Source organism: Sus scrofa, chromosome 7 (assembly GCF_000003025.6).
Source record: "Sus scrofa isolate TJ Tabasco breed Duroc chromosome 7, Sscrofa11.1, whole genome shotgun sequence".
Classification (NCBI taxonomy): domain Eukaryota; kingdom Metazoa; phylum Chordata; class Mammalia; order Artiodactyla; family Suidae; genus Sus; species Sus scrofa.
The window spans coordinates 44,835,323-44,862,578 of record NC_010449.5 but is presented as its reverse complement, the minus strand read 5'-3'; the positions used below and the strand labels follow the sequence as shown (position 1 = coordinate 44,862,578).

Below are 27,256 nucleotides of genomic sequence, written 5' to 3'. Positions count from 1 at the left end.
AGGTAGCTGACTCTTTGATTGGAGAGGGGGGCCAGGGACACACTGTGCCTTCCCTCTGAGAAACTAGGAAATAAACGCCCTCGGGACACTGAGCTGAAATCCTCACAAACTCCAGTGTGGAACGGCTTGGCGGTAAGTCAGTCAGAATCCCAGGAGTGGGAGCAGGGCTATATAAGCTCCAAAGATGCCATGAATGTGACTGGATCTGGCAGTTGTCTCAGACACCTGCAATGTGCATTTCAGCACACACACACACACACACACACACACACCCCCGCCCGCCACTCAGCCTTGAGAATCAGGCCTACTCAAAAGGACTCTGAGCAAAGATATACCCATACACCTGACTTTGGGGCACCCATGTGTCGAAGCTCCTAAATCCTAATTCCTTCTCCTGAGCCATTTGGCTGAGGCTCAAAGTAAACTGATTATTCTCTTTCCAGAATTTAAGAGAAGGAAGTATAACCAGGACACAGTATTTGCATATTCTCAAAATATCTCCCCTAACGATATTTAATTAATTACGAAAGGAAAAGTGTGAATAAAGCTGCCATACATTATCTTAACCAAGTGATCAAGGTCAATGTCACCAATAATAAGACACACCAATACCTTGTGCCACTCCCACGGTGAACACAGAAGGGCCTTACTTCCTTTCAGAGGTATTCTTGACCGCAAATATTTAACCTCAGTCCAGGCATGAGTAAATTATCAGACAAACTCAAACTGAGGGGCATTCTATAAAATAACCAACACTCTTCAAAAGTGTCAAGGTCACGGAAGACAAGGGAAGACTGAGGAACTGTCACAGATCAGAGGAGAGGAAGGAGATACTACTACTAAATAAAACGTGGGATCCCGGGCCAGAAAAGAGGACACTGTGGGAGAGTAGTGAAATGTAAACAAGGTTTGTAGATGAGCTAATGGAGTTGTATGGCACCACTGTTAAATCTCCTGGTTTTCTTAACTGTCCTATGGTTATAGGATTATAACATTAATGTTAGGAGAGGTAGCACGAAGGCTATACAAGAACTCTCTCTGTACTATTGTTGCAGCTTTGAAGTATAAAATTATTTCAAAATAAGAATTTTAAATAAATAGACATAAAATTGCCTACAGATAATCTCAGAACAATATAAGCAATGGAAAGACATAAACTGATGACTGACTTTATCAAAGCTGATACAAAGAAATCAGCCTTTCTAGAAAGGTAGAGAGTAGAAGCAGTGTAAAAAAGAAAGATACTGTGTAGATGAAGACTTATCCATGCTAGAATAATGGAGATTGATGCAGAAATTGACCTCTGAACCAGAAGAACAAAAATTATCTCAGAACGAAGGAGTCCAGTGAGAAACTCTCCTTCTAAACTCAAGCAATTTTTTCTTTTTTTTTTTTTTTTTTTGCTCAAACAAGCCCTATGCCTCTATGATCTGTGATTACCAGCTAGTGCAGAAAAATCTCAGACATGGCAACACACAGAGAAGGTCCAGTGTCCTGTAGGCTCTAGAAGGCACAACCTTCACTTTCTGCCTACCCAACACCTCACAACTGCCAAGACACACACACACACTCTGTCTGAGACATAGTTTTTAGATATAGTTACAAACAAATTGTGTACCTTTTGGCAGTAAATTCTTTTTTTTTTTTTTTCCAAATGAGCTCTTATTGGGAGCTCCAGCAAGTTAACAACTAAAATTATAGTAAGTAAAACAAAGAAAAGCCATAAACAATCATAATTAAAATGTCAACCATGTATTGAGTACTTGCTCCACATGCCAGAGACTGTTCTAAGCCCCTCTATATGTATTATCTCAATTCATCTTCAAAATAACCCTATTTGGTAGGTCTTATCAATAGACTCACACTACAGATGAGGAAACTGAAGCACCCCTCCTACACCAAGTATATTTCTTAAGTCAGGAATATTGAGTATAATTACATACAATAAAATCCAATCTTTGTGGGTGCCTAGCTCAAGGATGGTTGACACAAGTATACAGTACTATAACTACTACCACCATAAAGATATAGACTATCAGCCCAACCCTCAAAATGTTCCTTCAGGCCCCTTTGTGGTCAAACACCTCCCACCCTCTACCCGGTCAACTACTGATGTATCTTATATTCCTATACATTTGCCTCTCCTATAGTCTTACATAAATGAAGTAATACAGTATGGAACTTTTTGTATCTGACTTCTTTCTCTTAGCGTAAAGCTTTGGAGATTTATAGAGGTAGCTGCATGAATTAGTTGCTCATTCCTTTAAATTGCTAAGTAGTATTCCATTGTATGGATGGATCACCATTTTCTTATATATTCACCAGCTGATAGACAGTTGGGTGGTTTTTGAGTTGTGGTTACTATGAAAGACACAGCTATCAATATTTGCATATATATATCTTCTTGTGAACATATGTGTATGTTTTAATTCCTCTTGCCTAAATTATATAACCCAAGAATGGGACTGTTGGGCTTATGTCAAGTGTATGTTTAAGTCTATAAGAAACTGACACATTGTTTTCCAGAATGGCCATACCATTTTATATTCCCACCAGCAATATAGGAGATTTCCAGTTGCTCTACATTCTTGTCAACACTTGGGAGTCTAAGTCTTCAAAATCTAAACTGTTCCTATGTGTGCTGAGATAGTTCAATTTTAATGGGTTTAATTTGCATTTTCCTGATAACTAATGATGTTGGGCATATTACCGTGTGTTTATTTACCATTCATGTATTTTCTCTGCTGAATTATCTGTCAATTTTTTACCAGTTTATCATCTTATTATTGAGTTGTACAAGTTCTTTATGTATTCTGGATACAAGCCCTTTATCAGATATGTTTTAGAAATATTTTCTTCCACTCTATGGCTCATTTCTTAATTTTATTAACAGTGTCTTTTAAAGAGTAAAACTTTTAAATTTTAACAAAATCTGACTATCAGTTTTCATTTATATTTCTTTTTTTTTTTTTTGCATTCTAAGAAATCTTTATCTAATCCAAGATCACAAGATTTTCCCTCATATCTTCTTCAAGGTATTTTTTTTCCAGTTTTTTTTTTATAATGATTTTTATTTTTTCCATTATAGCTGGTTTACAGTATTCTGTCAATTTTCTACTGTACAGCAAGGTTACCTAGTTACATATACATGTATACATTCTTTTTTCTCACATTATCAAGCTCTATCATAAGTGACTAGATATAGTTCCCAGTGCTATATACAGCAGGATCTCATTGTTTATCCATTCCAAAGGAGATAGTTTGCATCTATTAACCCCAAATTCTCAGTCTATCCCACTCCCTTCCCCTCCTTCTTGACAACCACAAGACTATTCTCCATGTCCATGATTTTCTTTTCTATGGAAAGGTTCATTTGTGCCATATATTAGATTCCAGACATAAGTGATATCATAGGTACCTGTCTTTCTGACTTACTTCACTTAGTATGAGAGTCTCTAGTTCCATCCATGTTGCTGCAAATGGCAATATTTTGTTCTTTTTATGTCTGAGTAGTATTCCATTGTGTATATATACACCACATTTTCTTAATCCAATCATCTGTCAATGGACACTTGGGTTGTTTCTACGTCTTGGCTATTGTGCATAGTGCTGCAACGAACATGCGGGTGCATGTATCTTTTTAAAGGAAAGTTTTGTCTGGATATATGCCCAAGAGTGGGATTGCTTGGTCATATGGTCAAACTATACTATTCTACGTATAGTTTTCTAAGGCACCTCCATCTGTTTTCCATAGTGGTTGTACCTATTTACATTCCCACCAATAGAGCAGGAGGGTTCCCTCTTCTCCACACCCCCTCCAGCACTTGTTATTTGTGGACTTATTAATGATGGCCATTCTGACTGGTATGAGGTGGTTCCTCAGAGTAGTTTTGATTTGCATTTCTCTAATAATCAGCGATGTTGAGCATTTTTTCCTGTGCTTGTTGGCCATCTGTATATCTTCTTGGGAGAAATGTCTATTCAGGTCTTTTGCCCATTTTTCCATTGGGTTGTTGGCTTTTTTGCTATTGAGTTGTATAAGTTGTTTGTATATTTTTCTTCTAGGTATTTTTCACCTCTTAATTTAAACTCTATTTCTCATTTCCAATTAATTTTTACATCTGTGAGGTAGTAGCTGGGGTTTTCTGTTTGTTTGTTTTTTGTTTGGTATATGGGTATCCAGTTGTTCCAGAGCCACTTGTTGAAAAGACTTTTCTTTCCCCATTTGATTATCCCTAAGTATTTTATTTTTACAGTATTGTAAGTGAATTGTGAATTTCAATTTCCAACTCTTTGTAGCTAATCTGTAGACAGATTTTCAGTTTGAAAAATAGATTAAAGCCCACCAAAAAAGCACTGTCTTTTTCAAAGAAGTGATTTTAGCAAAGCACTAGTTTATTTTCCAAACTTCAACCAATCCTTTTAAAAACACCATCAGAGTTTTCAATTGTAAAAGTAATACATGTTAATTGTCACAGATCAAAAATAGCAAAAGTGAATAAAGAAAATATTCATGGAGTTCCCATTGTGGCGCAGCAAAAACAAATCCAACTAGGAACCATGAGGTTTCAGGTTTGATCCCTGGCCTTGACCATTGGGTCAAGGATATGGCGTTGCCGTGAGCTGTGGTGTAGGTTACAGATGAGGCTTAGCCTACAGCGTAGGCCAACAGTTGTAGCTCTGATTCAACCCCTAGCCTGGGAATCTATGCTATGGGTGTGCCCCCAACCCCCGCAAAAAAAAAGAAAGAAAAAGAAAATATTCACAATGCTTCTCCATCTCAGCCTTAATCCTTCCTCCCTGAAGTAACTAGTGTTAACACACATTTCTTATGTTTTCACATTCAAGCAAACAGTTATCTTTCCAATACCTGAGGGTGGAAGGGTTAGATGTAGTCAACCCTTAGCCTGGCAGACTTTCTGACTTCGTTTCCAAAAATCTAGGCCTTGGGAGAAAATACAGAGTTGGCAAAGAAAGCAAACATGCAAAGAGAGTTTGCAGGAAGAAGCAAAATATCTGGAAAGAAGCAAAGGTGAAGGTTGGTCTTTAAAAAGGAAAAAAAAAAAGAAGAAGAAGGAGTTCCCATCATAGCACAACAGAAATGAAATGTATCCACCTAGGAACCATGAGGTTGTGGGTTCAATTCCTGGCCTCACTCAATGGGTTAAGGATCTGGCATTGCAGTGAGCTGTGGTGTAGGTCGAAGATGAGGCTCAGATCCTGCATTGCTGTAGCTGTGGTGTAGGCTGGCAGCTGTAACTCCAATTTGACCCCTAGCCTGGGAACCTCCATATACTGCAGGTGTGGCACTAAAAAGTAAATAAATAAATAAATAAATAAATAAATAAATAAGAAATAAAGACATGACACCATAAAACTCCTGGAAGAGAACATAGGCAAAACATTCTCTGACATAAACCTTACAAATGTTTTCTTAGGTCAATCTCCCAAGGCAATATAGAGAAAAACAAAAATAAACAAATGGAACTTAATCGAACTTACAAGCTTTTGCACAGCAAAGGAAACCATAAAAAAAAAAGACAAATTATGGAATGGGAGACAATAGTTGCAAATGATGCAACTGATGAAGGCTTAATCTCCAAAATATGGAAACAACTCATACAACTCAACAACAACAACAAAAAAACAAACAATCCAACTGAAAAATGGACAGAAGACCTAAACAGACATTTCTCCAAAGAAAACATATGGATGGCCAGTAGGCATATGAAAAAATGCTCAACACCACTAATTATTAAATGCAAATTAAAACTATAGTGAGGTACCACCTCACACCAGTCAGAATGGCCATCATTAATAAGTCTATAAATAACAAATGCTAGAAAGGATGTGGAGAAAAGGGAACCCTCCTACACCGTTGATGGGAATATAAATTGGTACATCCACTATGGAAAATAGCATGGGGGTTCCTCAGAAGACTAAGTATAGAACTACCATGTGATACAGCAATTCTGTTCGTGGGCATATATCTGGACAAAACTATAATTCAAAAAGATACATGCACCCACATATTCATAGCAGCAATATTCACAATAGCCAAGACATACAGAGAACCTAAACGTCCATCAAGAGATGAAAGAATTAAAAAGATGTGGTACATATATCCAACAGAATACTACTCAGCCATAAAAAAATTAAATAATTCCATTTGCAGGAGCAAGAATGAAACTGGAGATTCTCACACTATGTGAAGTAAGTCAGAAAGAGAAAGACAAATGCTGTATATCACTTATATGTAGAACCTAAAATATCGCAGAGATGAACCTATCTACAAAATAGGAATAGGAGTTCCCATCGTGGTGCAGCGGAAACGAATCTGACTAGGAACCATGAGGTTGCAGGTTCAATCCCTGGCCTCGATCAGTGGATTAAGGATCTGGCATTGCTGTGAGCTGTGGTGTAGGTCATAGATGCAGCTAGGATCTGGCGTTGCTGTGTCTCTGGCATAGGCAGGTGATTACAGCTCCAATTGGACCCCTAGCCTGGGAACTTCCACATGCCGTGGGTGCAGCCCTAAAAATACAAAAGACAAAAAAACAAAACAAAAACACAAACAGACTCACTGATACGGAGAAGACACTTGTGGTTTCCAAGGGGGAAAGAGGAGAGAGTGGGATGGACTGGGAACTTGGGGTTAGTAGATACAAACTATTACTTAGAATGAATAAGCAATGGTGTCCTACTGTATAGACCATGATGGAAGAGAATATTAAAAAAGGATTGTATATACACATATGTATGACTGGATAACTTTGCTGCACAGCAGAAACTGGAACAACATTGTAAATTGACTATATTTCTAATAAATTTTGTTTTGTTCTGTTTTATTTTGTTTTTTAGGATCATACCTGCAGCATATGGAAGTTCCCAGGCTAAGGACTGAATCAAAGCTACAGCTGCCAGCCTATGTCACAGCCACAGCAACTCAGGATCTGAGCTGCTTCTGCGGCCTACACTATAGCTCACAGCAATGCTGGATCCTTAATCCACTAAGCGAGGCCAGGGATGGAACCCACAACCTTATGATCACTCATCAGATTCAGAAACCACCTAAAAAAAATTTTTTAAAAAGGGAAAAAAATAAATAGAATTTCTTACTGACTTGGAGAAAGGAGACAGATCTCTTGTCCCAGAGGAGTGAAAAACAAGGGATACAAGAACTTCAAGAAAAAAAGCATTTTAAAAAATTTAGAAATGGCAATACTACAAACTCTGAAAAATTCCCCATGTCCCAAATGTGGTGTGAAAGCAACAATGACCCTCAAATCTAAAAATTACTATGGAGAACAACTGAAGATGGAACCTGCTTGGAAAGAGGATCAATGGGCAGAGGTGGTCACTAGCCAAGGCCTGTAATCACCTTTGGTTCTGCTCAAGACCCATAAACCTTAATGTAAACAGGGAACCCGCAAGAATGACTGAGTTGGAATTTCTCACCAGAGAAGGTGACTCAAAACCAAACTACTTTTAAAGAATAGAATGTGACACTGAATTTTATGTATCTATTTTGAAGTCCCTGGAAATAAAATTTTCTTCAGAGTAGGTACCATGACCCATTTACTGAAACTCTTAGGTAGATGATGAATTAGGAATGTGTGAATGGTCCTAAAATGAGGAAATCTGAATTCTAATCTCTCTTCTGCTTTTTTTAAAATTCTTACAGCTGCACCTGCAGCATATAAAAGTTCCCAGGCCAGGAGTCGAATCAGAGCTTCGGCTTATGCCATAGCAACACCAGATCCAAGCTACATCTGCAGCCTATGCCACAACTTGCTGCAACACCAGTTCCCTAACCCACTGAGTGAGGCCAGGAATCAAACCCGCATCTTCGCAGAGATAACAGTGGGTCCTTAATCCACTGAGCCACAACCCTCCTGCTTTAAATATACAATGTAGCTTTGAGATAATATCTCTTCCTCGACTTTTCTATATATAAAAATTAGATTTCTTAAAAATCTGTCCCCTAAGTAAACCTGAGTTTCTTGAAATTCCTTCTGTTAAAAACTAAAATCTGCCCACTAAGAAAACCCACATTTCTTGAAATTCCCTCTGTTAAAAACTATCAACTATATTGCAATATAACCAAAATACAGTATAACCACTAAGTAATAAAAATGCACTGTAAAGATATAATTAAATCACCCAGATAAATTTACCTAGCAACTTCAGCTCTCCGATCACTGTAAAATTCTGAGCAAGAAACACTTCATGAGACACCGCAGGAACTGCATTTCCAGAGAGACATATCAAGCAGGCTTGAGAGTGGGCATTCCAAGGGAATTCGTGACAGAATCACCACACCTACATGAACACAGGCTGTAGAAGGCAGGTAATATATTTGTCCTTGCCAGATGTCAGCACTCCCGAGGAGCAAAATGGCCCAAGAGAATCACCAGCCAGACCCCTTTGTCTACACAGATGATTCCAGCATGAACTTCCAGCTGGTCACATGAAATGGAAAAAGCATCACAAATGTATCTCATTCACCCCCACACAGCATGAAGCACTGGAGGCTCTGTTTGGCTACAACATGTTTCCAGACAAAAATCTTCAGAGAAAACTTGGTTTAAAATTCAACCTACCAGAGTCAACAATAAAGATCTGGTTCAGGAACTGGTGGTTCAAAATGAGGAAGCAGCAGCAGCAACAGCATCAGCAATCACTCAAGCCACCAAACCAGACTCTTCCAGCCAAGAAGATACCCACAGCATCAACTAGTCCTCATTATTTTTTCCCTGAAGTTTCAGATTCCTCTAGCTTCCTTTCAGTTCAACCTGTAGGCCCTTTCCAGTGGGCAGGGAACTCTATCATCACTGAGAGTCCTACAAGCGATGTTCAAATGCAAGATCCTCAATTGGAGAGACTAGTGGCCTCCATTCCTGCTTTATACTCTGATGCCTATGACATAGACCAAATTAGGAATTGTACAGTTTTCCTGATGAGGATGAGATAGACAGTTCTTCATTCCACTCTCTGTATCAGTATCTCTCACCAACAAGGCCCAGTTGGAACAGAGTTCTTCTCTTAGCATCTTTGCCAGCCCAGCTGTAGGCTTATCTCCCAAGCAAACCTGGTTCAGCATGATAAGCTGGAGCTTTGCAGCCTACAGTCTAAGAGACAGACTGGAATTCCAGAAGCCCTCCAGTATGGTGGACTTTCTCTGATCAAAGTACTAACAAATCAGACATTACAGAAAAGGATCTTCTTGCATCTTGTATATGGCTGTTTGTCTTAACCCAAATATCTGGCTCAGTCTTGATTTGATGTCCATGCAAATGTTGTAAAAACTAGTTTCCCCCAAGTATAGCTCAGTATTACACAATCAGCCCCACAAGTTTCCCTAGAGAAGGCCTTTCTAGTCCCTTAGATGGCCAATGAGACTCCAAAATTCCCTCTTCACAAAACTATCTTTGACTTTTTAAAAGAAGGTCATCAGCCTTTAGGGCTCATCCTTTTTTCTTTTTCTTTTTCTTCTTTTTCTTTTTGGCTGTGGAAGTTCTTGGGCCAGAGATTGAACCTGCATCACAGCAATGACAAAGACTGATCATTAACCATAGGCCACCAGAGAACTCCAGGTGTCATTCGTATTTATTTATTTGTTTATTTATTTATTTATTTGGGGGGGGGCCTGCACCCTCATCATATGGAGGTTCCCAAACTAGGGGTCGAATCAGAGCTGCAGCTGCCACCTACACCACAGCCACAGCAACTCAAGCTCCAAGAAGTGTCTGGGACCTACATGGCAGCTCATGACAACACGAGAGCCTTAACCCACTTAAATAAGTCCAGGGATCAAACCCATGTCCTTACGGACACTAGTTGGGTTCATTAACAGCTGAGCCATGACAGGAATGCTGTCATCCACTTTCATTGGCAGCAGGTTATAAACTCATGTTTCCAACAGTCAAGTTTTTAAAATGACATTTAGGCTATATTTTCCAGCTATATGATTAACCTACAGAATGAAAAGCATTTCTCAAAATCAAGAATAAAGAGACATAATAAAATAAGTACCTCTCAATGAAAAAAAAAAAAAACATTTCATGACATGATCTAGCACTCAGCACTCTTCTTTGGAGAGTCAGCCCCTCAGTTATTGCTCATGGCTGACAAACCATTCCTATAAGTTTGCTTCTCTCAAGCCCATAGGAGATTAGAAGCAACAAACTAAAGGTGGGCAAAGGAAATCTACAGATTAAGAGCAAAAATAAGGGTAGTATGAAAAACAGCTAAAGAAAGCAATCCTGAGGAACAGGTATAATCACTTGAATCATGATGCACTGAGACCAGTACTTTGGCATATATTATTAATTCATAATGACTACATTCATCAGCTTGAAATGCAAGAGACCATGAAATTTATCTAATTCACTGCTCATTGACAGTGAAGGAAATCAAGACCTAAGGAGATCACTGAGGTGATGCTCAATTAAGGTGGTCTGTCTCTTTCTCCCTGTCTCTCTTCTCTTACACCCCAACATCCATACCTATTTAGTGATTGAGTCAGAATGAGAACCTGAGTCCTACTTTACTACTTTGGCAATTGATTTTGAATGATCCATAAACAATTACATTTCTTGAAGTGTATTCTATATCATAAGCAAGGGATTTGATCATTTACTTTTTGAAAAAGAAACCTCCAACTTGGTGAAATTTTAAATAGCTTTGTGTGTATCAAGAAAAACATGTTGGTGAACATCTCAATTCCCAACAGAGTTATTTAAATTATGAATGATGGTGCATTTATGCCCGTGCACAACTACATGTGTCTGTGTATTTGTGTATGTGTGTTAGGAAGCACCCAGCTTATTCACGCTCTCAAGAGCCATTTTGTGTGTCTGTGCCCACCTGCATATGAGAGACATCTCACAGGTGGCTTGAAATCATGGTGGAAATCATAGTTCTGTGGCTACAGATTGGAACTTCTCTTTTCCCAGAAAGCTTGTTGTGAATCATTTACCAGCATACTACTTGATCAACCTATACACGTATTTCTTGAAAGAAAATGTATCCTTAACAATTACATGCTCAAGTTATTGACTGCACCCAAGTTAAAGATGATATCTTGAGTTGTTTTTACTGTTGATATTTTTAGAATTTTATTTGTTTTCATAGACATTGAGATTGTTTTTTTTTAATTTTGAGAAAAATCAAGGCCTTTTTCTACTACTGACATCTTCCTATATAGTTAATCAAAGGAGTAGGAAAAAGAAAAAATATATTGGTCTGTTCATATTTGCCAAGCAGTACTTTAATATGGTGTAAGCAGAATACCAATGTCCCAGTTCTATGGTTTGCTGTGTGATACAGAGCATATGACAACCACATCTCATATTCTATGTATAGTCCTAAAGAGCTAAAAACAATTGTTAATGTTTATGAATTCGAGAGGTCTCATGCTATAAGAACAGAGTTCAAATGCAGTATCACATGACAAAAGCCCAGAAGTTTCAGACCTAACTTCATGAAGTATATATAATATTTACAAGTTCAATATATATTATTGCCAATTACTTTTGCCTTTACAAAATACTTCTGAAATAAATATGGTTCTCTTGTGAATGACTTCAGTCAGATTTTTTTCATGGTTAAAAGGGGTTTCTTTTACATAGTGACCAAAAGCATTGCCGGTGTATTACATGTAATAATCAGATAGCTCCCCCAGCTCTCATATACCCACCTTATAAAGTGGAATACAAGTCTTACTAAATCTTTATTAAAAGAGACCAAAGGTCGGTTAGCATAATACCAGTGAGGGTTTTAAAACTGATAATATAAAGTGGTTTGGTTTTACACACCCAAGCTGTGTATACAGGTAATACCCTTTTCTTTTAAACAGCTTTACCAAGATATAGTTCATGTACCAAACACTTCATTCAAACTGTACAGTTCAGTAGCTTTTAGTTATCCACAGAGTTGTGTACTCACCACCACCATGTAAAACATTTTCATTACTCCCCAAAAGCTCCTGCACCCCTTAGCCATTGCCCTCTGATTCCCTAATCCCACTCTCAGATCTCAGCAACCACTAACTTGCTTTCTTACTCTATACATTTGCCTATTCCGGACATTTCATGTAAATGGAATGATACAACATGTGCTGCACTGTGACTAGTTTCTTTCACTTAAGATTTTCAAGGTTCATCCCTGTCATCACATGTATAAATGCTACATTTTTTTATATTGTCAAATAATACTCCATTATATAGATATACCACATTTTGTTTATACACCCATCAGTCAATGGACATTATGTTGTTTCTGCTTTGGGCTCTTATGAATAAAACTGCTCTAAATATGCTATGACATTTTTGGGTCATAACTATGCTATGACATTTTTGGGTCATAAATGTTTAACCATTTGAGGAACTGCCAGCTTTTTTTTTTTTTTGTATAATGATTTTTATCTTTTTCCATTATAGCTGGTTTACAGTGTTCTGTCACTGTTTTCTAAAGCAGCTGCACCATTACATTCCCACCTCAGTCAACATTCTTTACTCAGCCTTAATATTCAGGAAAATGCATGCTACAGACTCCCACTTAAACTCCAAACAATCCGGTCAATTCATATTGTATTTCCTCTATTCTGACCATTCATGAGTAAAGCCACGATAAGAGGCAAGTCAGCCACCATACCACTGGCATGATTATCCTATTCTAATGCTTTTGGCTTGCTGGTCTTTGAAATACTCAATATTTTGGAGGCAGTTCTTAAGTTTTGATTAAGGAGAACTTTTTGGTGCTAATTATCACAAAGTTTGATGGTACTAAAATAAACCCATACAAAATTGCTAGTGCTGGGTCAAGGGACCTCATTGTAGTGGGTTCCTTCCTCAAGATCTATAATGAGAGGACATAAAAAGATAGTTTCAACTGTTTATAGGACCACCGCCAATGAAACCTTCATTACATTAGGCTCTTCTGTATCTATTTTCAGTGAATGAATTTGAGGTCATACTAAGAGATAGACCAACAAACCAAATTCACATTAAGCAGAAGAATTCCTTTGATACCCCAACATTCCCTACTTCTGTTTTGGATGAGGTCATAGCTGCAGTAATGACTATATGTTCCCATGAGGCGGAAGGATCTCACGTCATCCTGCTAGTCTGTGCAACTATTTACTTTCCCCATATACATGTACCACTAACAGTAATTATTCAGGGGCAAATGTTATGGAGAAGTTACTAAAAAATAAATTCCAAAAGACTACAGAAAAAGAGAGCTGGCTTTATTTTTCTTTTGGAAAAGCAAAATTTGTCTATTGATATTTGCTTTCTTCAAATATCTCAGGGCCAAAGGGGATGACTGGTTTAAAGAACAGCAAAGTTGCTAAAATGTCATCTCCTCTTGGACCTCCCAGAACTTTGTTGAGATCACTTTGTAAATATACTTGTCTCCACATGGCTTAACCGCCCTAGCAGACTGAAGCTTTGTTGAGTACAGTGTCTGGCTTTCTCTCCTCATAACCTTCCCAAAATGATTTGCATCCAATGAGAGCGTCATAAATGATTTATAAAGGAAAGAACTGATACGGTCCGGAGGAATATGACAATATTAGAATTCTGCACCAGGGGCAACATTGCTGCCCAACTAGGAGGTGTTCTTAGCACACGAATCCTGATTCTGTGGGAAGCTTACCTCACATCTCTGAAATTATGCCACATTCAAAGAGCACCACACCAACCCCACACACCACTGCCATTGTATGGTCCCTAGACAGGAAATGAGGAGTACTTGGTACCACTGAATTGACAGGCGATAAATTTGGATGGCATGAACGCAAAATCTCCATTTATCATTTATTCAACTTCTTGACACCATCATATTGAACATGTTAAAATCCTAGCAATGATTCAGTGGCCAGGAATGTTAAAAAAAAAAAAATCCTTCACACAGGGAAATCTGTCTCTTACAAGAGTTGGATGAAAAGAGGCCACAGAAGTACTTTTCCTAAAATCTCAGTTTGCCATAAACTACCACTTTAAGTACATTCTAATCCAACAAACTCCTTGAACAATGCAGAGGGGCATGGAATCAAACCCAATATGATCATTCTAATTAATTCCAGAAGCATTCTTTGTACCTGTCTTCAACCTTTTTAAACATGAATCTCCTGTATGAAAACTCCTACATTGATGTTTGGAAATCTGCTACGTATGTGGTAAAGCACCTCACAAACACACACTAGTGTAATCGTATCATGTGGGCCCTCACCAAAGATGTTATCTTTATCTTTATTAGACAGATAAATTTCCTGTTTAAGGTGTGGGTACCTTGGAGTTGCTGCTGTGTCTCAGTAGTAATGAACCCAACTAGCATCCATGAGAATATGGGTACAATCCCTAGCCTCACTCAGTGGGTTAAGGATCTGGCATTGCCCTGGGCTATGGTGTAGGTCACAGATGTGGCTTGGATCCTATGTTGCTGTGGCTGGGATCCTATGTTGCTGTGGCTGGGGCGCAGGCTGGCAGCTACAGCTCCAATTCAATCCCTAGCCTGGCAACTTACATATGCCACAAATGTGGCCCTAAAACACAAACAAACAAAAAAGTAGTGGGTGCCTAAAAGTTCCTTCAGAACAGCCATTGGATAATAATGACTTTCAAATTCCCTAAGAAATACAATAGAAATGGAAATGACAGATAGTTGAATGGAGAGAACACAGCCTCTGGAGTCAGGAACACTGCATTCAAACCTCAGTTCTGCCTTTTACAAATTACATAGCTTTGATTTAAATACCATTGGAGCCCCAGTTTCCTTACCTATGAAATATAATTCCCACCTCCTGTTTTGAGAGTACTACTGAGAAATAAATGAGATATGCCATTAAGTACCTGGCATATAATATACACCAGATTGAATGACTGACTGTCCTCTCACCTTCCCCTTCCCTAATTATAATACTAAAGGCCATAGTTCATAAAATCATTGTTTGCATTAGAAGGATTATACAAGGGACTGTGGCTGCTCTACAGAATTGCTTATGTAAATAGATTCTATTTATCCATGAAGTTAAGTGTAAACAGGAACTAAAGTAAAAACTGTAAAATACCCAAACCTCCCACACGTCCCCTGAGCACATTCGTGTTTTCTAATCTCTTTTTGCAGTAAAAGAAAAAAAAATCGAATGCCTTTCCTTTATACTGCTGGTGTTCTAACCTCACTTCTCCACCAGCCACCTTTGGTCAATGTTGCACATCTGCAGGATTTGTAGTGCAAGCACCACTTCCCTGCCAATGTTGTACTGAAGATGGAGTTCATGGAGTCCTTTTCTATTTGGAAAAAGGAGACTTTGGGAGGAGCCTGGTCCATCTTCCTCAGGTGTAGTCCCAGGACCTGAGTTTAACTTGAAGAAGTTTCTGCTTGCCAAAACATCCTTCAGCCCCAATCTTTCTCCTTTCCTCCTGCCTTCCCTGTCCCTTTCTCTGGTCCAAATTAACAGGCACCAGAGTTCCAAAGCTCATTTTTAATATACTGCACTCTTCTTTTGGCCATAGCATCACCAAGTGTTCTAGCATGACATTCCCTGTATCCTCATGTTATTGTCACACTCCAAACTGTTGATGGTCTTCTTCCAGTTTTGTTCTTTGAGCCCTCTAGAAACCAGGACACTGGAAAGCATAGGTACAGAATAGTGAGCTCAAAATACTATTCAAAGGTTTTGTGTGGTATTGAATAAAGCACTCTTGGAGGTGTGGGAGAAAGTGCTAAAAAGAGAGGCATTAAGGAAATCCCAGCCTATTAGGTTTCAGTATGTATAACTCTCAAGGCAGATATATATATTTCTGTAATGAAGCATACACTATACATATTACCAGGGAGAAATAATGACATTAACTGAAGAACACTGAGAGCAACCTTTGAGAGCAATCAAAGGGAGAAAACAAAAGGTATAAAATTATGCTCTATTTTGCAAAATATAATTAATTGCATATACTTTTTAAATACATCATTCTTTATGCCCAATTGCCATTGAGATTAAGAAATAATATAAAGATGATTAAATGTTTAAGATTAATTTCTATAGGAGTTCCCATTGTGGCTCAGTGGTTGAAGAATCTGACTAGGATACATGCAGATGCGGGTTCAATCCCTGGCCTCGATCAGTGGGTTAAGGACCCAATGTCGCCATGAGCTGTGGTGCAGGTCACAGATGTGGCTTGGATCTGGCATTGCTGTTGCTGTGGTGTAGGCCGACAGCTACAGTTCCAATTAGACCCCTAGCCTGGGAACTTCCATATGCTGCGGGAGCAGCCCTTGAAAAAGCAAAAAGACAAATACATATATATATATATATTAATTTCTATAAATATTGCAAGAATATGTATATCAACCCTCTTAGATTCTTGTTCCTGTAACACTTTCATGTGTCTTATGCTTGCCTGCTTGCATAAAGGAAGATTGTCTATAACTAGGTATATATTTCATAAGGGATTAATTACTGAGATGACTAATGGCTTGATTACATAAGTTAATTAATAAATTTCCATATTTATTTGAATCCATTGACTAGAATTATCTGTTTTCTCTGCATATACTCTTAGAATAAGAAACAGGAATATAAATGAAACAGTACAAATAAACTCAACTACCTTTAAATGCACTAAGTCATAAAAAAGAATGAATGCAAAATTTGTTCACGTTTTAGTGCAGTTATATTTTAATATATTCACTGGTTGACACTGGAATGTTTTTCCACCATGTTTTGCATAAAGGACAGGAAAAAAAATCACCCTGAACACAAGATTTAATTGTGAACTTGAAGAGACTATGCCCAAAATGGCAAGTACCCTACTGATAATTTCTTATCTAAAACCACCAGCTTTTTCTATCACCCTACCTCCTTCTTGCTCATCAGTTTCCTAATTGAACAGAAGACCAGGCATCATGATCACCATATTCACAGAGAGAAAATTAAAAAGTTCTTTTTTTTTAAAAAAAGGCGAAGGAGAAAGTGAATTTTCTATTCTTTAACCAAATCAAAAAAAAAGGAAAAAGAAAAAGATCCTGCTTTTATTACTATTACACATAATTCAAAGCAAAGGAGATATTTTAGCCCTAAACATTGGCCATACTGCTTTGCTCTTCTTCTCTCTTTACCTTGGTCTTTCTCTGCCCGCTCTCCCATCCCACGTTAATTCTCCAGCAGCTCATTACACAGGGCTGTGTAAGTCAGAGCCCTCATTTCCAATAATTTCCCAACCAGAAGACATGCTTCATGTTTTAACTGGAGCATAGCTAATGATGCAGATGAAATCTGGGCCTGGTAACATTTGATCTGGCCTCAGACGAGAGCAGCAAGGTGGCATCAGCCTCCTCCCATAGAGTCTGCAGCCAAGGAGCAGCACCAGTATACAAGTGACATGCATATCACATGTATCAAAGTGGAAGCTCAATCTGTAAGGCAATAAGACTCTCTCACATCCCAGCATGGGTGCTGGCCCTGAGCTGCAGTTCCAGTAATTGACATAGTTGCCCAACGCTACAAAACAAACTCAGAAACTATTCTCATTAGACATCCCCCTGCTTTGCGACTCTGTTATTGTAAAACCCAAACACTGAGCCCCATACCAGCGTGGCTCTGTTTTTAATTAGTTCTGATGGCATTGGGCTGTAAGCCAAAGAAAAAATGAACTTCCTGTGACTGAGGCTTGCCGCTCAGTATGTTGCTTCCTTCTTAAAGAGATTGTTTTCACAACATTTTATGAAAAGGACTACTGACAGAAATAATATAAGTTTTTACTGCTTTTGATATTTTTTTCAGGCTTATAAAAAGCAGCTAAAAGTCAGAGAATTTGTAAAGTTACAATGCTATTATTTGCTCTTTTGTGCAACCCAGTTGACTTGTCTTTTGATTAAAGACATCCTACCCGATTAATTTTTTTAATGGAGAAAACACAGGCTTCTGTTAAAAATTTTAAGACCATGAATGTTTTAGTGTTTCCACTAAATTAATTCGGTGATATATTTTTTACTGCCTGGGTCACTACTGGCATGGTGTTAGAATTGAGATGGTGGTAAGGTCACCTTCTGAATACAAGGAAGTAAAGAGCTGATGGAAACTCCAGACAGATAAAGAACAATTTAGATAAATGTTAGAATCTTACACAAAATGAACCTCTACCGGCTACTGATTCTCAGTTCGCCAGAACCTTCTGAAAATCCCTCCTTGATGGGAAATTTCTTAATCTACAACTCCCCTCCCCAAGTTACAAGCTAGACATTTGTTTTCCAGATTCCTTTGTAATTTGTCATGACATATGACTTAAGCTCTACCAATGAGACACACACGCAAACACTTTCAAGACAGTGAAATGAGAAAGGGGATAACATAGCACATGGAACTTATTCTGCCTGAGAAGTATTGCAATATCCAGGGCTTAGGAGCAGCAGTGGCCTACGTCCCAGCACACACACACCTCCACACACCATCACTGTTAGCAGCGCCCCATGGGGCCTGCGCTAAATAAGTGCAGCAGTGGGACTGGGTATGCATCTTGATGCATAGTCTTCAAGTTTGACTCTCTGACACTCCTGGAGATTCTATGAGCTGGCCAATTGCCTTTAACAAATTACTTCCCTACTTCCATTAGCTAGGGATTTCACTATTGACAAATAGGAATTCCAACACAACCTTTCTGTACATTGTGCTTCCAGTAAAAAATAATAATAATAATAAGATGGTACTGAGTAGTGGTTAAGAAAACAGTCTTAGGAATTAGTAGGATATAGTCTGAAGTCCTAGCTCTGCCATTTAATGGCTGTGTGAACTTGGGACAACTGCTAAACTTCTCTGAGTATTTTTTCATCTGAAACGTAGGGATGATAACTCATTATTCATAAGGTGCTTTAGAGAATTTAGTAAAATATATTGCTATTATTATTATCATCACTAATAGAGGCACTTATAAGACATTTCCAAGTCCTTTTAGGTATGCTCATAAATTTTATTTTAAATGAATTGGTGTTTACTTTTCTTGGGTGCAGACTTTGAGGACGACTAGATTATAGAGTCAGAAGACATCAAAGATTATCTTGGTCCTCTCCATGCCTCGAAGAGGGTAATTATCTACAGTTTTCTAGAAAAGACCAGAGAAGACAATGTCACTGATTATTTGTCACTCATAGTTTACTTATACATACAAGCATTTTTTGACCAAATCAAAATAATCCCTACTCTACTTATGTACCTTTTAAACACATCTAGTAGCCTGACAAAGTTCTATCCTTTAAAGTTCCTAAATATCACCTCCTCTTTGAACCCTTTTCCTACTTCCTTTAATCAGATAGGAGCTCACCTTCTTTAACCCAGATAACATGGTCTCTGATGGCAGCTAATACACCCTTGCTTATGTGAAGGTTAGTTGTATGCATGATGTAACTCCCCTCACTGGTGTAAACTAAGCTCCTTAAGGTGAGAATTCATCTTTGCATCTCCTGCAGCCCCTAGCAAAATGATCTGCACATGCTATTCCTGTGTATCGTATCACAATCTACACTACTACAACGTTTGCTCTCAACTGTGTTTAAGTATATTAGCAGTTCCCTGAAAATACAGATATTTCTTATTTTTATTATCAAACAGAGACTTTTAAATTGTTTAAAGTTTATTAAAGTATAGTTGATTTATAATGTGATGATTTTTGCTGCATAGCAAAGTGATTCAGCTACACACATACAATTATCCATTCCTTTTTCAGATTCTTTTCCCCTATAGATTATTGCAGAATACTGGATAGAGAACCCTATGCTATGCAGCAGGTCCCTGTGGGCCAGTAATTCCATAGACTACAGTGTGCAAATGCCAGTCCCAAACCCCAGTTCATCCCTCCTCCATCACCTGTCCCCTTTGGTAACCATAAGTTTGTTTTCAAAGTCTGTGAGTCTGTTTCTTTTCTGCAAATAAGTTTATTTGTATCCTTCTTTTAGATTCCACATAGAAGTGATATCATATGATGTTTGACCTTCACTGTCTAACTTTACTTAGCATGATAATCTCTAGGTCCATCCATGCTGCTGCAAATGACAGTGTTTCCCTCTTTTTTATGGCTAATATACCACTGCATATATGTACCACAACTTCTTTATCCACTCCTCTGTCGAGGTTGCTTCCATGTCTTGGCTCAGATATTTCTTATTCATCCTTAGAGCCTCACTGGTGCATATAACATATTTGTTGAATTGAATTTAAAATATTAAATTAAAAATTTCTACATATTTCTTCCTTTTATTATAGCTTCTGTTTTTCCTTTCAGTAATTTCTTCTTTGAACCTTGAAGAATCTACGTCTTTAGCATTTTCATCACCCAGCAAGTTTTTTTTGTTTTGTTTTGTTTTTTAAATGGCTGTATCCGCAGCATATGGAAGTTCCCAGCCCAGGGATTGAACTTGCACCTCCATAGCAACCAAGCTGCTAAACTCAGATTCTTAACCCACTGCACCACAGCAGGAAATTCTCACCCCAGCAAGTCTCTAGGAAAGTAAATTCTCCTTCACCATTGCTAGACACCTTTATTACTGGCTGCTCCAAACTGGCCGTAAAATATTTTCATTATACTTTATGTTTTAGGCCAGCTATTACAGTTTCCTCTCCTTAATACCCACTTCTGGGCAGCTGTTGTGTAAAAATGCAGTGCTACATGCTGCTGTAATTCCTCTAGCCTACCAAGGGAATTCATATTCATCTGTACTCAACAACACTTCCAGTCCAGGGTCCCTCCAAGTTGCTAGGCCTTGCAACTAGAAGGTGGTGGTGAAATATACACATTCCCTTGTTCTGCCATCAGTGACATTTTCTCCTCTTGCCCCATCTTTTAATTTCCTAAGAGATCCTTAAGAGGATAGTCTATAGACTCCTTTGTCTCCTTAAGAGCCTCACTGGTGCATATAACATATTTGTTGAATTGAATTTAAAATATTAAATTGAAAATTTCTACATATTTCCTTATTTTATTATAGCTTCTGTTTTTCCTTTCAGTAAGTTCTTCTTTGAACCTTGAAGAATCTACAGTCTTCAGCATTTATATCACCCAGCAAGTCTTTTTTTTTTTCTAGCTCTTTATGATATCCACAAAAACTTCACCAAAATGGTACATGAATTTTTTTTAAGCTTCTAATGTGAAGTCTCCTCTCTTCCTTTCTTGGAAGAGTTGTTCTTGTTTTACAGCTCTTCACAACAGAAACCATTGTGCCCCTGTGACCTCAGCAGGCTCCCTTTCTGTAACCCAGTGTAGGCTGTGCGCCTAAAGAAGATGCTTAAATGCAACTACCCCGAGATAGGACACACTTCTGAGCTGGAGAGCAATAAATGGCAAAGAGCTCAAAACTCTCCCTCCTTCCATCCTTCTCTCCCCAAGAATTGGGTCCATTAGTGAATTCGTCAGTGCCAAAACCTCATCTTATTTTTTCCTTTGAAATGCTCTCTCCTTGGATTATTTCCTTAGTAATGCGGCTGGTATAGAGAGTCTCATGCCTGCTCATTGACGTGAACACCCTCAATGCCCCAGCCATGCCTTTTCCTATATGGCAACCTCATGCTGTGTCTTATTGCCTCCCAACACCCACTAAAATGTTTTCTATTAAACAAGTGATATTAATGTTTTTCAGATCATACACCTCTTTGAGAATTTGATGAGGGTTAGAATTACCTGCTCGGAAAAATCTACATGAGAACATACACACAAATGCATGCATATAATATTAAAGGGCAAATAAAACCACTAAAGCCTCTCTATAGACCCCCTAGATGGTAATCCCAGTTTAAAAAAAAAAAAAAAACCTGCTGGAATAGAAAAGGTATTTTTTGAATAAGAGCACATTAAATTATCCACATCCCTTGAAGCAATCTAAGAGGCCACCATGAATCATATCAAGATGATAATGGGAACATAGGAGAGAAAATTTCACTTTTGAGAATGAGCAATGCAGTGAAAAAGAGAAGCTGTATCTCTTTACTTTAGAATGTCAGGATGTTACCTGTTGGCTTAATACAATGCTGTCAGAGGGACAAGCATTTGATGAGTTAATCTAATACATATTTCATCCAGGAGTTATGATTTCATTCAGACTGATAAAGGGCAAGCAAGATTTTGTCTATCATCTATCTGTCTATGTATCCATGTATCTATCTATCCATCCATTCAGGTAGCTCTCCATATAATGTTATCACCAAAAATTTAATTTTTGCTCCAAAAACTGTTCTCAATTGATTTTGAGATTGTCACCCCAAATTACCTCCTTTGAAGTTGAAAAATAATAAATACTAGATATGCCTCAGGAAAATTAGCAAGATGTTTAAAAAGTGTAACCTTCTTAAACATCTTTATACCGGCAAATTCACAAGCAGTTGTTCTTGTTCAGTTGCTAAGTCACAATCTTTTGAAGATGAGGTAAAATACAATCTATTAAACCATCACAGGGAGTTTCCTGGTGGCCTAGCAGTTAAGGATCTGGATAGTCACTTCTGTGGCTCCGGTCACTACTGTGGCACAGATTCTTCCGCATGCCATGGATGGAGCCATGAATAAATAAAGAAACCATCACGATGAGGAGTACCACCTACCTTTGCTTCCTTCTTCCCCACAAAGGGACTTGGCTATCCACTTGAAAGGGGCTATCCAGCTGCCCCCTCCTACACATGTCAGTATAGGCTGTATAGAGATGCTGGTATGTGGGATAACTACATGGATAATAGAAATATGTTTTGTAAATATCCCTGGGCAGCCAGTCCTTCCTGAGAATGGTCGAATTATTCCAACTGCATTAAGGGACTCAAATACATCAACTGCGCCCACAAAAACAGTCAAACCCTCTCTGACCTGTACCCTCCCACATGGCTCCTCAGACCTCATCTCCTACTAGTCTCTCCCTTCATACATGCCTTGCCTTGCTTTACATTCAATACTCTAAACTCACTTCAGGAATACATATGCTGTTCCCCTCCCAGGGATGCTCTTTATTCCCTCACTTCCTTCAGGTCTTTGTTCAAACGTCACCTTCTCAGTGAGGCTTTCTATGCTTTATGTTTCTAGATAACATTTAACAACCATCTAACATACCACACATTTTACTTATATATTTTGTTTATCATCTATCCCACTCTGACTTTTACATAGCATGTAAGTGCTATCGAAGTATATATTTTTTGCCAGCATTTTTCACTGCTATATAGGCAGCGTTACTGTATTTGACACATAATTGATTCTCAGTAAATATCCTCATAATTGTGGCATCTCACCCCAATGGCACCTTTTACTCAATGTCTGATACAGATAGAAACTAAGACTTCTCTCCCAGTTCCAAATAGTATTCTCAAATGTATACAACGACATGCACACTTATTTTAAATAACTGAAATACAGTGGGCCCCCAACAAATGTTTAGGACTTAATAAGCATAGCAAGGTGGGAAGACACAATGGCTGGGCAGTCAAAGCAACTTTTCTAACAAACTGGTTCTCCAGACCACCAAAGCTATAGTATTGAATTTAAGTTAGTTGATTAACTGAAACAACCAAAGGATTCTCACTCGTATAGGATTAACATAGATCAAAACACACTCCAGGTCCCAATGCCCACAAAGCAGGTAGGAGGGTTTTGCTGATGCCTGTGCTGGGTCATCACTCTCCCAATCACAACAGAGTTATCAATTTTTCAATCTCACAAGGTCTCTTTGCCCAGCTCAAAAGCTTGAATAAACAGAAGACACAGGTTGAGGAAGCTTCTATCAATGAGAAAACTCTGTCAGGGAGTAGAAAGGACTCACGAACCACTCATCTGGCCCACGTCACCTCACAATAGAGTAGCTAAGACCTAATGTTGAGATACTAGTATATGTAGCTCTGGTTTCCAAAACATCACAGCTCCTGGCGAACTAACACAATGAACTGTGTTTGGCCTTGCAGTGAAAGGTGTGACTACAGGACTAAAGGTTGCCTCCACCTCTGATAAACTCTCAAAAAAAATGCATCAGTAGCACCAGAGTTGGAGCAGATAGTTTAGGGATCAAAGCGATAACTCACCTAAAAGCAGGTCAAAGGACACTTAAGAAAGGATCCAAAATTACCTGCCAAAGGTGCCATTATCACAGCTCAGATTCACTAGGTAGGACACTGGCTGTACTCATATGTCACTGACCACCACAACCTCAGATCCAGAGTATTTGGTAACTCATGCCTTTGTCAGACCCACCCACTCAGACTGCCTAGGCATGTCGAAGTTCAACCAACTCAACTACAGAACAGCGATTTTGGCACTTTGGCTGTCAGAGCATATTAGTCTCCACTGATGACTTCGAATCCAGCAATAGTGTTTGATCAGTATGACTCACTAAACCCACTACAATACCTCTGCGACCTGCCTAGATGGCACAGAAAAATCATGAGTGGATACTACGACTATCCATGTGCATTCATTTCCACACTCAGAGACGCGTGTCCAGGTAGCTCAAGAGAAAAGACATCAGATTTACAACAGGTTTTGTCAAAGAAGAAATGTGATCCCTAGCCCAGAGCCCTCGAAGAAACTTAAAGTCTGTCTTTGCTCTGCATTATGTTTTCCAGATCTGTGCCAAGTACTTCATAGGCTGCATCCAAGTCAATTACCATCTCTGATTATTATTAAACAGATCCAAGGCACTGATTAAGGTCTCTTCCGACATTGCTCACCAAGCTTGCAGAGTTTCTCTTGTCGATATTCTCATTTACCTTTCATAGCTCCATCTTAACTGGGGATTATTTAGAATCAGTAATGATGCTTCATATTATGTGGCAATCTCTGCCCAAGTAACATAAACAAAAACATTCAACTAGAAAAAAAGAAAGGGAGAGGAAGAGAGAGAGTGTGTGTGTTTGGGTTGAAACCCAAGGGTACAGGCATATTTTACAATCCCAGATCCAGCTGATGAGATGAAGTTCATAAAAATCAAGTAGTAGCTCCATTAATAAAATATTTTACTTTTTATAAGAAAAAAAATCAAATCATTTGCAGTTTTTTACAGTTTTTGCCATTCTATAGATGGACACAGCTACTTTTAGACATATTTGTTCCAGTGAGTTCAGCTAAATCATAACAAACATAGACATTAACAGTCACAGTTTTTCATTTCTATCAGAGGGTAAAAACTTTTCTATCTTTAGTTCTAATAGATAGAAATTTAACTAAAAGTGATAAGTAATACTTCTGAATGGTAATGCTAATAGCAAACATGACATCTAAATAATTATTCTAGAATAAATAAAAAGAATGGAATATAAATTTTTTTCTTCATTCCTCTCCTAGAACAAAAAGTTAGAAACCATTATGCAGCTTTTATAACAAATTCAGATGAAGAATCAAGACAATAGTTAAGCTGGTACCCCAGATTATCAGGAAATCAAATTAACTGTTCCAAGTCACAATACCTTTGATTGGCTAAAAGTGGGCCTTGGTTTCCATTTCAATTCAAGAATTTTCTCATTTACCTGTGAGGGAAAAAGGTAGTAATCCATGAATTGAATCAAACTTCTCACCAATATATTCTATACAGATATCTAGTAAAATGGGGATTCATACACTGGGTATTATTTCATTAAGTCCACCACTGGTCATATAAATCTAAGATCACCAGCATTCACTTAAAGGCTAAAAGCAAATAAATCAGGCTTGTTCTTGAGCTAAATGAAAAGATAATAATGTTCTATTTTTACATGGTTCTTAATGTCATAAATCTCTATTTTGATATACTATACATATTCCAATAAGAATTTGGGTGTTTTGGGTTTCTGTTTGTTTATTTGTTTGTTTTTAGACTGGAATGGCCTGACTACAAAAAAGATGTTTGTTTGTTTTTTTTCTGTTTTGGGGGTCTGCTTACTTTGCTCAGTCTCAGACACTGAGACTGTGTAATTATCCAGAATATCATACTGAGGATATGAATGGACTCTAATTGTTCCATATTCACTCATAATTTTTGCATGGAAGCAACATGCTTTTATTCTTATATGTTTTTCATGTGGAGCAATTAAGATTGGAGATGACTAAACAGAGTCTATGCAGACTACAGTATACAGAAGCCAATTGAAAATCCTGCACTATGCAATGAGAATGAGTCAGGAGCTGAAAAAAATGACTACAGCTCTGCCATCCAAATGCCCTACATATTTTCCTGATAGATGCAAAAATTCTAAACAAAGTTATAGCAAATCTGATCCAATAATGATAAAAAGATAATAAATACATTATGCCAAAAGAGTATTTATACCAAGAATGACAGGTTGATTTAACATTTACAAACTAATCAATGCAATTTACCATAATAACGATATTAAAAAGAAAAATTGTATGATCATCTCAGTAGACATACAAACAAAGCATTTGACAAAATTCTATATTCATTTCTAATGACTCTCCACAAATGAGTAATAGAAGAGAATTCCTTCAACTTCATAAAAGACATTTACAATAAGTGTAAAGACATTTACAATAAGTGTATAGTATACATATTGGTGAAAAGTTGAAAACTTTCCCCCCAAAGATCAGAAAAAAGACATTGATGTCTGCTATCATCACTTCTATTCAATACTATACTAGAGTTTCCAGCCAATGCAATCAAGCAAGAAAAAGAAATAAAAGACATAGGAAGAAGTGAAACATTGTATTTGCAAAACATGATTCAAAAAAGTATACATAGAAAATCTGACAAATTAAAAAAAAAACTACAAAACTTATGACTAAGTTTAGGAGGAGTTCAGGATACAAGAGCAAAAAATACAAAAATCAATTATATTTTTGCATACTATCAATAAGTAATCATAAGTAAATGTTTAAAAACAATACTGTTTGCAACATCATCAAAAATGATGAAATAATGAGAAATGAATCTGACAAAAAATGTGAAAGTCATATACACTGAAAACATTAGAAAAATGCTGAGAGAAGGTCTGCATACACAGAGATATATATTATATTCATGAGTCAAATGACTCAATATTGTTAAGATACCATTTCTTCCCAAAATTATTTACAAATATAATAAAGTCCTATGTAAAATTCCAAGTTTTTTGTAGACAATGACAAACTGATTCTAAATTCATATAGAAATGAAAAGGAAAAATGAATATAACAGCCAAAACACCTTTGAAAAAGAACAAATTTAGTGAATTAATACTATATGTTTCCAAGGCTCATTATAAATCTACAGCAATAAAAATACCATGGTATTGGCATAAATATTAAAAAATTTGATCAATGAAATA

At 37.7% G+C, this 27,256-nt stretch overlaps 1 protein-coding gene across 1 annotated transcript; it reads left to right on the top strand.

Annotated features, from left to right (window-relative positions):
- LOC100625957 (arginine-fifty homeobox-like) lies at positions 8,471–9,490 on the top strand. The gene is given in 3 exon segments (XM_013986595.2): positions 8,471–8,936; positions 8,939–9,025; positions 9,028–9,490. Coding segments are annotated over 3 exon segments (711 nt in total). The 3' UTR covers positions 9,186–9,490.